Source organism: Taeniopygia guttata, chromosome 26 (assembly GCF_048771995.1).
Source record: "Taeniopygia guttata chromosome 26, bTaeGut7.mat, whole genome shotgun sequence".
NCBI lineage: Eukaryota > Metazoa > Chordata > Aves > Passeriformes > Estrildidae > Taeniopygia > Taeniopygia guttata.
Window position 1 is genome coordinate 2,634,878 of NC_133051.1, and position 13,901 is coordinate 2,648,778.

Genomic DNA, 13,901 nt, shown 5'->3' on the forward strand with positions numbered 1-13,901 from the left:
AAAAACCTTACTAAGAGGAAAAAATCCAAAAAACCAACTAAGAGCAAAAAAACCAAAACCCTACTAAGAGGGGGAAAAAAAAGACCCTACTAAGAGCAAAAAATAAAAAAAAACCCTACTAAGAGCAAAAAAAACCTCCAAAAAACCTACTAAGAGGAAAAAAAAAAACAAACCCAAAAAAACTCTACCAAGAGAAAAAAAAAAAAAAACCCTACTAAAAGAAAAAAAAAATCCAAAAAACGTACTAAGAGGAAAAAAACCAAAAAAACCCCAAAAAAACTCTAAGAGAAAAAAACCAAAAACCCTACTAAAAGAAAAAAAACCCAAAAAAACTCTTAAGAGGAAAAAAACAAATAAACAAAACCAAAGAAACTCTACTAAGAGAAAAAAAACCAAAACCTACTAAGAGAAAAAAAAACCACTTAAGAGCAAGAACAAAAAAAATCCTACTGAGAGAAAAACAAAAAAAAAACCAAAAAATAAACAAAAAAACCAAACTAAATAAAACCTACTAAGAGCCATAAAAAGGAAACACACGCAAAAAAAACCCTAAAGAGCAAAAAAATCCTAAACATAATGATGGGGGAAAAAAAGAAAAAACAAAAATCTCGTGAGGGCCTGAGGCCGCCGCTATCCCACAATGCCCCGCGCGGCGCTCCCCTCACGCCGCCGCGCTCCCACAGTGCCCCGCGCCTGTCCGCCATTACCGCCATTACCGCCCGCTGCCGCCGTCCCGTCCCCTCACGGCCCCGCGCAGCCATGGCCTACCGCGGGCAGGGCCAGAAGGTGCAGAAGGTGATGGTGCAGCCCATCGTATCCTGCCGGCAGCACTCGGGGGAGGGGAGGGAAGGGGAGGGGAGGGGAGGGGAGGGGAGGGGAGGGGAGGGAAGGGAAGGGAAGGGAAGGGAAGGGAAGGGAAGGGAAGGGAAGGGAAGGGAAGGGAAGGGAAGGGAAGGGAAGGGAAGGGAAGGGAAGGGAAGGGAAGGGAAGGGAAGGGAAGGGAAGGAGGGTAAAGGAAGGGAGAGATGAAAGGGAAAGAAAGGGAAGGGAAGAGAAGGGAAGGAAAGGAAGGGAGAGAATGAAGGGGAGGGAGGGAAGGGAAAGAAAGGGAGGGAAGGGAAGAGAGGTAAAGGAAGGAGGGAAGGAGGGGAAGGGAAGGAGGGAAGGGAAGGGAAGAAGGGAGGGGAGGGAAGGGAGGGAAAGGAAGAAGAGAAGGAGGGGAAAAGAAGGGAGTGAAAGGAAGGAGGGAAGGAGGGGAAAAGAAGGGAGAGAAGGAAGGGAAGGGAAGGGAAAGAGAGGGAAGGGAAAGAAAGGGAGGGAAAGGAAGGAGGGAAGGGAAGAAGGGGGGGAAAGGAAAGGAAAGGAAAGGAAAGGAAAGGAAAGGAAAGGAAAGGAAAGGAAAGGAAAGGAAAGGAAAGGAAAGGAAAGGAAAGGAAAGGAAAGGAAAGGAAAGGAGGGAAAGGAAGGGGGAGAAGGGAGGAAAGGGAAGGAAGGGAAGGGAAAGGAGGGGAAGGGAAGGGAAGGGAAGGGAAGGGAAGGGAAGGGAAGGGAAGGGAAGGGAAGGGAAGGGCGGGTTCCCCTCAGGGCTCCCCTCAGGGTTCCCCTCAGCATCCACACCCCGCTCCCGGCTCTGCTGTGCCCTTAACCCCGGCCCCAGAACCTGATCTTCCGCTACCTGCAGAACGTGAGTGCCGGCAGCGGGCTGGGGGGAGGCACCCCCAAATCCCCCTGTGGGACACGGCCAGGGATGGGGCAGCCACAGAGTCTGAGGGAATTCCATCCCAGCCCCTCCCAGGGAAGGATTTATTCCCAATATCCCATCCAAAGCAGCCCAGGGAATCCTGGAATGGGTTGGGATGGAAGGAATCATCCAATCCCATGGGCAGGGACACCTCCCACTATCCCAGGGTGCATTTTTACCAATTTTACCCATTTTATTCACTTTATCCACTGTCCAACCCATCCTGGGACACTGCCAGGGATGGAGCAGCCACGGATTCTCTGGAATTCCATCCCAGCCCCTCCCAGGGAAGGACCCCCTGAAAACCCCATTTTAACCCCATAAAACCCATTTAACCCAAAAAAACCCCCATTTTATACACCCAAAATCCCCATTTTATGCCCCCAAAACCCCCATTTTATAACGCAAAAAAAACCCCTTTTTTATACCCCAAAAACCCCATTTTATAACCCCAAACCCCACCCAAAAATCCCATTTTATTACCCCAAAATCCCATTTGTACCCCCAAACCCCATTTAACCCCATTTCCCCCAAATCCCTCAAAACGCCAGCCAGTCCCACCCCACACAGGAGTGACCCCAGCTGGATTTGGTGTGGGGACAAACCTCAAACCCCTTTGGGGCCGTGCTGACCCCAAACCCCTTTGGGGCTGAGCTGACCCCAAACCCCTTTGGGGCCGTGCTGACCCCAAACCCCATTTGGACCCCAAATCCTGTTCCCGTCCCGCAGCGATCCCGGATCCAGGTGTGGCTCTACGAGCAGGTGAACATGAGGATCGAGGGCTGCATCATCGTGAGTGCCCCGTCCTGCTTGGGGGTTTGGGTTTTTTTGGGGGTTTCTGGGGGGTTTTTTTAGGATTTTGGGGGTGTTTTGGGGGGGCTATTGGAGTTTTTCAGCAGGGTTGTTTTTTGGTTTTTTTTTGGGGGGTGTTTTTGGGAGTGTTTTGGGGGAGTTTTTATTTTGTTTTTTTGAGGGGGTTTGGGGATTTTTTTGGGGTTTTTTTTAGAGGTTTTTTTTTTGTTTTGTATTTTGGGGACTTTCAGGGGTGTTTTGGGGGTTATTTGGGGGTTGATTTTTTTGGGTTTTGGGGAGGGTTTTTTTTTGGGGTTGGGGTGGTTTTGGCTGTTTTTTGGGGGGTTTGGGTGGGTTTTTTGGGTTTTTTGAGAGTTTTTTGGGTGGGTTTGGGTGTTTTTTTGGGTTTTTGGGGTTTCTGAGGCTGGTGCTGCTTAGCAGGGCTTTGACGAGTACATGAACCTGGTGCTGGACGATGCTGAGGAGATTCACTCCAAAACCAAGGCCAGGAAGCAGCTGGGTAGGGCAGGGGGAGAGAACCCCAAATCGGGGGCTGGGACCCCAAATCGGGGGCTGGGACCCCAAACCGGGGCTGGGACCCAAAACTCTGGGAGTGGGACCTTAAATCCGGGGCTGGGACCCCAAACCCGGGGGCTGAGACCCAAAACTCTGGGACTGGGACCCAAAACTCCGGGAGTGGGACCCGGGAACCCGGGGGTGGGGTCCTGGAACCTGGATGTGGGACCTTAAATCTGGGTTTTGGGACTGGGATCCAGGGTTTGGGATTGGAACCCAGCTGTGGGACTAGGATCCAGGTTTTGGGGCTGGGATCCAAGTTCTGGAGCTGAGATCCAGCTGTGGGGCCGGGCTCCAGCTGTAGGATTGGGATCCAGGTTTTGGGATTGGTATCCAGGTTTTGGGACAGGGCTCCAGGTTTTGGGATTGGAATACAGGTTTTGGAATTGGGATCCAGGTATGGGATTGGGATCCAGCTGTGGGATTGTGCTCCAACTGTGGGATTGGGATGGGATCCACCTGTGGGATTGGTATCCAGGTTTGGGATTGGGATCCAGCTGTGGGGCCGGGCTCCAGCTGTAGGACTGGGATCCAGGTTTTGGGATTGGGATCCAGGTTTTGGGACAGGGCTCCAGGTTTTGGGATTGGAATATAGGTATGGGATTGGGATCCAGGTATGGGATTGGGATCCAGCTGTGGGATTGGGATCCAGCTGTGGGATTGTGCTCCAGCTGTGGGATTGGGATGGGATCCAGCTGTGGGATTGGTATCCAGGTTTGGGATTGGGATCCAGGTTTTGGGACAGGGCTCCAGGTTTTGGGATTGGAATACAGGTTTTGGAATTGGGATCCAGGTATGGGATTGTGCTCCAACTGTGGGATTGGGATGGGATCCAGCTGTGGGCTTGGTATCCAGCTGTGGGATTGGGATCCAGCTGTGGGGCTGGGCTCCAGCTGTAGGATTGGGATCCAGGTTTTGGGATTGGTATCCAGGTTTTGGGACAGGGCTCCACGTTTTGGGATTGGAATACAGGTTTTGGAATTGGGATCCAGGTATGGGATTGGGATCCAGCTGTGGGAGTGGGATCCAGCTGTGGGATTGTGCTCCAACTGTAGGATTGGGATGGGATCCACCTGTGGGATTGGGATCCAGCTGTGGGATTGGTATCCAGGTTTGGGATTGGGATCCAGCTGTGGGGCCGGGCGGGATCGGGGCGCTCCCAGCCCAAAGCCCCACCCCGACCCCGTTGGTTGCAGGTCGGATCATGCTGAAGGGGGACAACATCACCCTCCTGCAGAGCGTCTCCAGTTAGGATCGGGCTGCTCCCGGCCCCACAGCGGGATTGGGATCGCTGGGAACCCCCCGAGCTCCCGGGGGAATCGGGTTTTGTACTTTGGGGAATAAAACGGGTTTTTTGGTTTTTTTTTTTTCACAAAATCTGGGATTGGGGTTTCAGGGAGGAATGTTTTCCAAAGGTTTTCCCCATGTGGGATTGGATCTGGGGGGTTCAGGATCCTGGGGGTTCGAGTTTTCCCAAACCAAACCCAAAACCAATCCCATCTTTCCCAAATCAGTCCCATCTTCTCAAAACCCATCCCTTCTTCCCAAAAATAATCCTTCATTTCCCAAAACAAATCCCTTTTCCAAAAAAATTCCCATTATCCCATACCAATCCCATATCCAATTGGATATGGATTGGATATCCCATAACCAATCCCATCTTCCCAAACCAAATCCCTTTTTCCTGAACCCACAAAAAATCCCTTTTTCCCCAAAAATAATCCTTTTTTTATTCCCAAAACCAATCTCTAAATCCCAAAAAAATCCTTTTCCCAAACAAATCCCTTTTCCCCAAAAACTAACCCCTTTATCTGAAAAGTAATCCTTTGTTTTTTCCACGAATCAATTCCCTCTTCACAAAACAAATCCCCTTTTCCCAAAAAATCCTTTTCCCCAAGAACCAACCTCTTTATCCCAAAAAGAATCATTTTTTCCCCCCAAAAACTGATCTCTTTATCCCAAAATCAAATCCCTTTTTCCCAAGAAATCCCTTCCCACTCCTCCCCCAAACCACAGCTCTGCCTCCCTCGGGGGATTTTTCCTTCCCAGCTGGAATTCCTTTCCCGAGCCTCGGGAATTTTGTGGGAATTTTGTGGGAATCCTGCCTGGAGCATCCCAAATTCCTGCCAGAACCAGAGCTGGAAAAATCTTCCAGAGGGCTCCGGACAGAAGGGGGAGCTGCGAGCTCGGCTCTCCCCAATCCCGGCCGGAATTCCCGATGCCAGCTGGAATTCCCAACACCAGTCCCACCTGGAATTCCCAACCCCAATCCCGGCTGGAATTTTCGATCCCAGACAGAATTCCCAACCCAAATCCAAGTTTGGCTTTCCCTGATCCCAATCCCAGCTGGAATTCCCAACCCCAATTCCGGCTGGAATTCCCAACCCAAATCCAAGTTTGGCTCTCCCTGATCCCAATCCCATCTGGAATTCCCGATCCAAATCCTACCTGGAATTCCCAATCTCAGACAGAATTCCCAACCCCAATCCCAGCTGGAATTCCCAACCCCAATCCCAGCTGGAATTCCCAACCCCAATCCAAGTTTGGCTCTCCCTGATCCCAATCCCATCTGGAATTCCTGATCCAAATCCCATCTGGAATTCCCAATCCAAATCCCAGCTGGAATTCCCGATCCCATCCAGAATTCCCAACCCCAATCCTGGCTGGAATTCCTGACCCCAATCCAAGTTTGGCTCTCCCTGATCCCAATCCCAGCTGGAATTCCCGATCCCAGCCAGAATTCCCAACCCCAATCCTGGCTGGAATTCCCAATCCCAGTTTGGCTCTCCCTGATCCAAATCCTGGATGGAATTCCCGATCCCTGCCAGAATTCCCGATCCCAGACAGAATTCCCAGTCCTGATCCCTGCCGGAATTCCCAATCCCAAACCTGGCTCAGCTCTCCCTGACCCCAACCCCACAGAGACCCCACAGAGACCCCACAGAGACCCCAGGGCCGCTCGGGGGCCCTGCAGGTGTTGGGGTCGGGGCCGCAGCCCCGTTTTGGGGTCGGTGACGGCAGCAGGGCCCCCCAGATCCGTTTGGGGCCCCTTATCAGCGGGGCTGGTGAGATAAGGGGGGTGAGAGGAAATGGGGCAGAGAGTGTGGCGGTGTCACCCCACAGGTGTGACTCGAGGGTTTGTGTCACCTCCCGGGTTTGTGTCACCTTCACCTGTCCCCAGCCGCTGCCACCTCCCCGGGCTGCAGGGGATGGAGACCCGGGATCCCCCCGGGATCTCCCGGAGAAGCTGAGGGAATTCGAAGGGGCGGTGCCCGGGGGTGGCACCTGTGTCCCTGCAGGGCTCTGGGAATGGGGACAGCGCCCCAGGAATGGGGACAGCGCCCCCGGACTCTGTGGGACATCCGGGAATGGGGACACCGCCCCTGGTCCTTATAGGATCCCGGGAATGGGGACACTGCCCTGGGAATGGTGTCACCACCCCCAGACCCTGTGGGACCCCCGGGAATGGGGACACTGCCCCCGGGAATGGGGACACTGCCTCTGGTCCCTGAGGGACCCCCGGGAATGGGGACACCACCCCGGGAATGGGGACACCGCCCCCGGACCCTGTGGGACCCCCGGGAATGGGGACACCGCCCCCGGACCCTGTGGGACCCCCGGGAATGGGGACACCGCCCCGGTCCCTGTGGGACCCCCGGCAGCGCAGCGGGATCAGCTCGGAGGCAGCAGATCCCAAATCCCATCCCAAACCGCTCCTACTGATCCCTACATCCCCCCCCCCAAAAAAAAACCCCTTTTTTTCCCCACAAATCCGTGCTGGAGGCGCTGCAGAGGCGGAGCCGGGCCCGTGTCCTGCTGGAATCCCCGGGAATTCCCGGGATTAGCCCAGCCCAGCCCAGCCTGGGGAGCTCGGGGGGAGCTCCGGGGCTCTTCCAGCTCTTCCAGCCGGGCTGGGATCGCTCCAAGGCGGCATCCCGAGGGTGGTCGCAGCCCTGGGGAGGGGAGGAACCGCGGCCAGGCTGATTCCCGCAGGGGCAGCGTCCCGGAGCGCTCCCGGGGTTCATCCCGGGGTTCATCCCGGGGTTCATCCCGGGGTTCATCCCGGGGTTCATCCCGGGGCTCCTCATCCCGGAGCGCTCCCGGGGCTCATCCCGGGGTTCATCCCGGTCACCCGGCTGGAGTTCCTCCTGCCTTTCCCGGCTGTTGGCAGTAGCGAGGGTGTCCCTGGGTACAGCGGGTCCCTTTCCCTGCTCTTGGAATTCTGCTCCTGATATCCTACTCCTGGAATTCTGCTCTTTCCCTTGTTCCTTTCCCTAGTCCTGGAATTCTGCTCTTTCCCCTGTTTCTTTCCCTAGTCCTGGAATTCTGCTCTTCTCCCTGTTTCTTTCCCCTGTTTCTTTCCCTGCTCCTGGAATTCTGCTGCTGATATCCTACTCCTGGAATTCTGCTCTTCTCCCTGTTCCTTTCCCTGCTCCTTCCCTGCTCCTGGAATTCTGCTCTTTCCCCTGCTCCTGGAATTCTGCTCTTTCCCCTGTTTCTTTCCCTGCTCGTGGAATTCTGCTCTTTCCCCTACTCCTGGAATTCTGCTCTTCCCCCTGTTCCTTTCCCTGCTCCTTCCCTGCTCGTGGAATTCTGCTCTTTCCCATATTTCTTTCCCTACTCTTTTCCTGCTCCTGGAATTTTGCTCCTTTCCCAGCTCCTGAAATGTTCCTCCTTCCCTTTCCCCCAGCCTTTCCTCGGCCCCTGAGTGATTTCCCAGAGGGATGAGCCCCGGGATCAGCTCAGGGATCAGCCCCGGGATCAGCCCCGGGATCAGCCCTGGGATGCCGCTCCAGGAGCGCTCCGGGCCGGGCCGTCCCTTGCCGAGCTCTTTCGGGGTGCCTCGGAGCTTTTCCCCGGCGCTGCCGGAGCCAAACCCCGCCGTGCCGGGGCAGATCTGGGGGACCCGCGGCGTGGAAAATCGGGATTTTGCCGGGTGGACGCTCCTGGAGGCAGAAGCGGCTTCGTCCCGGTTGGGTTTTGTACCCTCAGCCTGGAATGCGCAGGGAGGGAGGGCTGGAGGATGAACCCCCCGCTCTCAGCCCATCCCTGCGGGGTCCCGGGGGGTCTCTGGGTGGTCGCAGCCCCTCGGGCCATGCCTTTTCAGGAGGGCACAACCGTGCGAAAGCGGGGCGCGGGCAAGCAAACATTCCTTCTCGTTATTCTTGAGCGTCCCACACACGGAGCCGACCCTCGGGAAACTCCGTGCGCGGCCGGGATCTGCGGGGAACGCAAACAATGGCATCCCCAGGGACAACAATGGCCCATTGTCCTTTGAAGGCCGAACAATGAGACAATGGCCCTCGGTCCGCTCCCTCCATTCCCAGGCACGCCCCCCCCGGGCCCCGGGGCTCCGCCGGCCCCGAGGAGCCGCCGCGCCCGCCGCTCGCTGCCCCTCGTCCCGCTGCTCCCGGGGTGAGTTTGGGGGGTCCCCGCGGCCTCTCCCGCTCGCGTGGGGTGTGCCCGTAAAAAGGAGGAGGTTTCCCTTCGCATCCTCGGTGTTTGGGCGGCGGGGAGGTGATGGAAAAGTCCCGTCGGGTCACGCCCGGAGAACAGCGGGGCTTTGTTGTCTCCGGGGGTGGCCACTTGTCAGCTCGCCCTGAAGGATTCCTGGGGAATCCGAATCCTCCTCTTCCTCCTCCTCCTCCTCCTCCTCCTGGTGGCGCTGGGAACGAGCCCGCCCTGGAGCCGGCAGGGGGTGCCCCCCATCCTGCAGGGCCTGGGGCACCCCGAGAACCTCTGAGCCGCTCCCCAGATGTCCCCAGGCCACCTCCAGCCACCCGCGGGGACCCACCCGTGGTCCCCATGGTCCCCAGGAGCTGCGGGGTGAATTCCAGCTGGGGACAGCGCGGGTGGGTGGTGCCCACGCTGCCACCCCGAGGGTCACTCCGGGAGGGCACAGCCGTGGAATGCTCCCCACGGGCTCCCCAAAATCCGGGTGTGGTGGAGAGGCAGCGCTGGGGAGAGCCGGGACCGCCGTTCCAGGGTCGGGACTGCTCGGCTCGGCTCGGCTCGGCTCAGTTGGCACCGGTGCCACCCCCGTGTCCCTGTCAGCATCCTCGGCCGCTCCTCTGGGGCCACTTATGGTCTCATTTGTCCTTTTTTTTGGCGTGGGGATGGGGGACACGGGGACCTGGCTGGCCCCAATGGCCACCAGCAGCTTCCAGCCCCCCCAAAATCCCGCATCCCCCCCAAATCCCGCTCCTGCCGGTACCTACGGGCAAACAAACGCACCTGAATAGGGAATGAATGGAGTGAGAAAAGAGCCCGGAGCACTTTGTGCTCGCAGCGAGCCGGGAACAATCGCTAAATACAAATCAGCGAGAGAAAAGGCAGAGAGAGAGAGAGAGAGAGAGAGACAAAAGCAAGAACGGCGGCACAAAGGAGAGGAATGAAATGGTAAAGTAAAGTCAAACAAAAAGGAGCCGGGCTGAGACAAAAGGAGGGAACAATATCCCCGAGGCAATAGGCTCCTGAACAATGGGGACAGTGACAGCGGCACAAAGACACACTGTTTGCAAGTAGACGTTATCTCACACAGCCACTGGCAGCCCTGGCCCTGGCGTTTCTATTTTCAGGGATGCTTTTGTGCTGCGCTGAACAATATTCCTTGCATGGCTGCAGATACTGAGATCAGGGGAGGCTTTTTTGGGGTTTTTTGTTGGTTTTTTTTTTTTAATTCTTTTTTAGCCTTCCCGGTGCCAGCTCTGCCATCAAAACAGGTTCAGCCCTTTGGAGCGGAGCGAGTGATCCGGTGACAATGCCAGGGGAGGGGGGGGCATCGAGGCAGTGCCACCAAGCGCAGCGGGGTTTTAGGGGGGTTTTAGGATGGGCACTCCGGGCTTTTATGGGGCCCGAGTTTGCATTTGAACAGCAAGCACCGGGCCGACCTGCAGGATGGGTTTTGCGGCTCTTTTTGTTGACAGCGCTTTGGTTTTTAACCTCGGAAGGTGCTGGCACGGCTCCCTGGCACCCCTCGGCCCCGGAGGAGTCACCCGGGCCCGGTGACACTTGGTGGCGGCACAGTTTTGGGGGGGACAATGTGCAGGAGCCTTGAGGATGTCCCCGGGAATGTCCTGCTCAGGTTTTGGCACTCCTGGAGCCATGGGGAGGGCGAGCTCCCGGTTTTCCATGTGGGATTTTGGGCCGGCAGGAGCAGTTTGGGGCTGCTCTGTGCCCATTCCCTGGAATTCTTCACCCTGGGGCTGCTCTGTGCCCATTCCCGGGAATTCCTCACCCTGGGGCTGCTCTGTGCCCATTCCCTGGAATTCCTCACCCTGGGGCTGCTCTGTGCCCATTCCCTGGAATTCCTCACTCTGGGGCTGCTCTGTGCCCATTCCTTGGAATTCCTCACCCTGGGGCTGCTCTGTGCCCTCCTGCCTGTGCCCATTCCCTGGAATTCTTCACCCTGGGGCTGAGCTCCGGCTGAACCTGCGCTGATTTTTGGGATCACGGAGGTGTCATCCTAAAAACTCCTCTGGATCCTTCCCAGCTGTCCCCCACTGCCTGGGGTTTACCCGCCAGCACTTTTTGGGGTGTGTTAGCAGCACCCAGACACCCCCTGATCCATCCCAATCCCTCCTTTTGGACACCCCACAAATCACCCATCCCTTCCTGCAGCTGCCGGGCTCCTCCTGCCCTTTCCCCCCCTCCTCCCACACCAACCCCTCCAAAACCTCGAGGACGTCACCGCGTTACCGAAAATCAGCGGGGGCAGGAGAAATTGGGGTGTCGAGAAGCCGGGGCCGCCCCTATCGGGGGCCGATCTCCTGTTCGAGCAGCTGGGCTCGGCTCCGGCTTGAAACAGCGGCGCTTTCTGATATCGATCACCTTATCTGGGGGCGCATCCTGTTGCTATTTTGGCTGTTTCCTCCCCTCCAGCGCCGGCTGCTCGAAACCTGCGGCACGGGGAGGGGGAAGGGGGTTTGGGGCGCCCTAAAAAGGACCCTGAGCTCTGTTTGGGGGTGATGCCACCCTCAGCTGTGCCACCATCCCCTTCCCTGCCCGCTGCGAGCAGAAGTTGAGGGCGCGGGGGTTGGCAGGAGGGGATCTGGGGCGCTGAAATCAAAGCGGAGCCGCCTCGCTCGGAGCGGTTTTTGGGGGGCACGGCTCCCGAATCCCGGTATCTGATCTTGCGGTGGGCTCCGCGCACGTGTCCCGGGCCGGGCCGAGCCTCGGGGACCGTTGTGACATTCACATCCTCGTCCCCTCCGTGGCACCGCCGCAGCAGCAGCGCCGTGTGCTGCCCCATCCCAATCCCGACGGAATTCCCGCATCCAAAGGGTTCCCCGGCCCTGCTGGGTGATGGGAACGGGGAAAAATCGCCCCCGTCAATGCGTTTAACCCTTTCCATCCTCGCCTGGCATCGCCTCGCCCCCTGGGCTGGTTCCGCCGCGCCAGGGAGTCCCCAAAGTGACATTGAACACCCCTCAAGTGACGATTTTGGAGTTTTTTTTGGGGAGACATGAACGCGCTCCTTGATCCCAGCACCCTTTTCCCCCCTCCTGTTTCTTATCCTCCCTGTCGGGAATTTCTCCCAGTTCTCCCCAAAACTCAAGCCCGGCTTTTCCCGCTGGAATTTTGGCTGCAATTAGCTGGTATTTAAATCCTCGCTAACCCCTAACACCCTAATGACAGCCCTAATGATGCTCCGCACATCCCGCAGCTAAAGATTACACTCGCTAATTAATTAAACCCCGACCCCCCCTCGGTTCTCCCGCTTCCCTCTGTGCCGGGAGAAGAAATCGCTGAGAGTCTCTTAAGAAAAAGGACATAAAGGCAGGGAAATGCAGCACCAAAACAAGACAAATGGGGATTTGGAGACAATCCGGGCCGCGTCCATGTGACCCGAGCAGTGGACGAGGCAGGAGAAAGGAGAAAAATGCCAAGAGCGGAGCGGCCAGGAGAGAAAAAAACAACAACAACACAAAATAGCCCAAATAAAATCCCCCAAAAAACCAAAGAGCCAGCTTAAAAAAAAAAAATTAAAAAAAAAAAAAAGGACCAACAACAAAAAAACAAACCAAAAAACCGAGGGGAAAGAAAAGCACCAAGATGAAGGGAGTGACAAAGCATCAAAGGGAAGAGAAACCAAAGGCGTCGGAACAAAGGACGAGCTGGAACAAAGCCCCAAAGAGGGGGGAACAAAAGCATTAAATAGAAAACAAAGGCGGGGGGACAAGAAAAGCCCCTCGGTGGGGTTGGGTGGCAGCGGGACCCCGGCGGGGCCGGGCTGGCCGAGGGTGACAGCCCTGCGACACTTCGGTGTCGCCTTTGAAGCGGCAGCGCCGGGCTCGGGGCCCGGGGGAGGTCGGGGCGCAGCTCGGCCCCGCTGCCCCTGTGTGGTCCGGTTGTCCCCTGTGTCCCTCCCGCTGTCCCTGTGTCCCTGTGTCCCTCCCGCTGTCCCCCCGTCCCTCCCGCTGTCCCTCTGTCCCTCCGCTGCCCCGCGGCCTGGGCACGGCCGGGACGCGGTGGGGACAGTGCCAGGCTGGCTGTGTCACCTCCCCCCGCGGTGCCAGGGACACGGGGGGACAATCCGGACCGCCCGGGTGAAAAGCAGGGTGGGAACTGAGTGCCAGAGGGATCCCTGGTGGCAGCGGGATGGCCCCGGCAGGGCTGGCACAGAGTGTGTCACACGTGGGGACACACGCTGGGGACCTCCAGGAGTGGGGTGAGCCTGGAGTCCGGCCCGGACTGGGGTGCTGGAAGGTGGATTTGGGGTGCTGGAAGGTGGAAATGGGGTGCTGGAAGGTGAATTTAGGGTGCTGAGTTTTGCTGTCCCGGGTTTGTTGTCCCGGCTCTGTCCCGGCTCTGTCCCGGTTCTATCCCGGTTCTGTCCCGACTCTGTCCTGGGTTTGCTGTCCCGGTTCTGTCCCGGCTCTGTCCCGGTTCTATCCCGACTCTGTCCCGGCTCTGTCCCGGTTCTGTCCCGGCTCTATCCCTGCCCTGTCCCGGCTCTGTCCCGGGCCGGCCCGTGCCCGGAGCCCTCCCGTGACCCATCCCCGGGCCGGGGGCTCGGTCTGGCCCCGGTCTGGCCCCGGTCTGGCCCCGGTCTGGCCCCGGTCTGTCCCGCGGGCCCGGGGCAGGGCCTGGCCTGGGTAAAAGGAATCCGAGCTCCGGCCGAGCCGTTCCCGGCGTTTCCCTCTCCGGCCGCGCCGGCACCGCGGCTCCCCGGCCCCTCCAGCATTGTCCCGGTCCTGGCCCGGGACAGCCGCGGGGAGCCGAGCCCGGCTGCGGCCTGGGGGGAGCAGGAGCGGAGCGGGTCCCCCCTGAGCCCTCTGACGGGACAGGGACAGCGGCCGTGCCCTTGTCCCCACCCTGGCACCTCATGCCTGCGCTCCTGGGGGTGGCCAGGAGGTCCTGGGGGTGTCCAGGAGATCCTGGGAGTGCCCAGCAGCTCCTGGGGATGGCCAGGAGATCCTGAGAGTGCTGAGCAGGTCCTGGGGGTGTCCAGGATGTCCTGGGGGTGTCCAGGAGGTCTTGGGGTGCCCAGGAGGTCCTGGGGATGTTCAGCAAGTCCTGGGGGTGTCAAGTGGGTCCTGGAAATGGCCAGGAGGTCCTGGAAGTGTCCAGAAAGTCCTGGAGATGTCCAGCAGATCCTGGAGATGTCCAGGAGGTCCTGAGGATGGCCAGCAGGTCCTGGGGGTGTCTAGCTGGTCCTGGGTATGTTCAGGAAGTTCTGGGAGTGCCCAGGAGGTCCTGGGGGTGCCCAAGATGTCTTGGGGATGCCCAGAAAGTCCTGGGATTCCCACGAGGTCCTGGGGATGTCCAGCAGGTTTCTGGGGATGTCCAG

At 57.8% G+C, this 13,901-nt stretch overlaps 1 protein-coding gene across 1 annotated transcript; it reads left to right on the top strand.

Moving 5' to 3' along the window:
• The first annotated feature begins 654 nt into the window (after positions 1-654).
• SNRPE (small nuclear ribonucleoprotein polypeptide E) lies at positions 655-4,469 on the top strand. The gene is made up of 5 exons (XM_041721306.2): positions 655-813; positions 1,658-1,684; positions 2,471-2,533; positions 2,975-3,053; positions 4,306-4,469. Exons 1-5 carry the CDS (start codon positions 760-762, stop codon positions 4,359-4,361), a joined length of 279 nt encoding a protein of 92 aa, XP_041577240.1. The 5' UTR covers positions 655-759; the 3' UTR covers positions 4,362-4,469.
• Positions 4,470-13,901: the final 9,432 nt, after the last annotated feature.

Excerpts from the sequence above, each read along its gene's own strand:
- SNRPE (XM_041721306.2), top strand. The coding sequence starts at position 760 with ATGGCCTACCGCGGGCAGGGCCAGAAGGTGCAGAAGGTGATGGTGCAG. Across the intron at positions 1,685-2,470 it reads TCTTCCGCTACCTGCAGAAC|CGATCCCGGATCCAGGTGTG; the intron begins GTGAGTGCCGGC and ends CCCGTCCCGCAG. Across the intron at positions 3,054-4,305 it reads CAAGGCCAGGAAGCAGCTGG|GTCGGATCATGCTGAAGGGG; the intron begins GTAGGGCAGGGG and ends CGTTGGTTGCAG.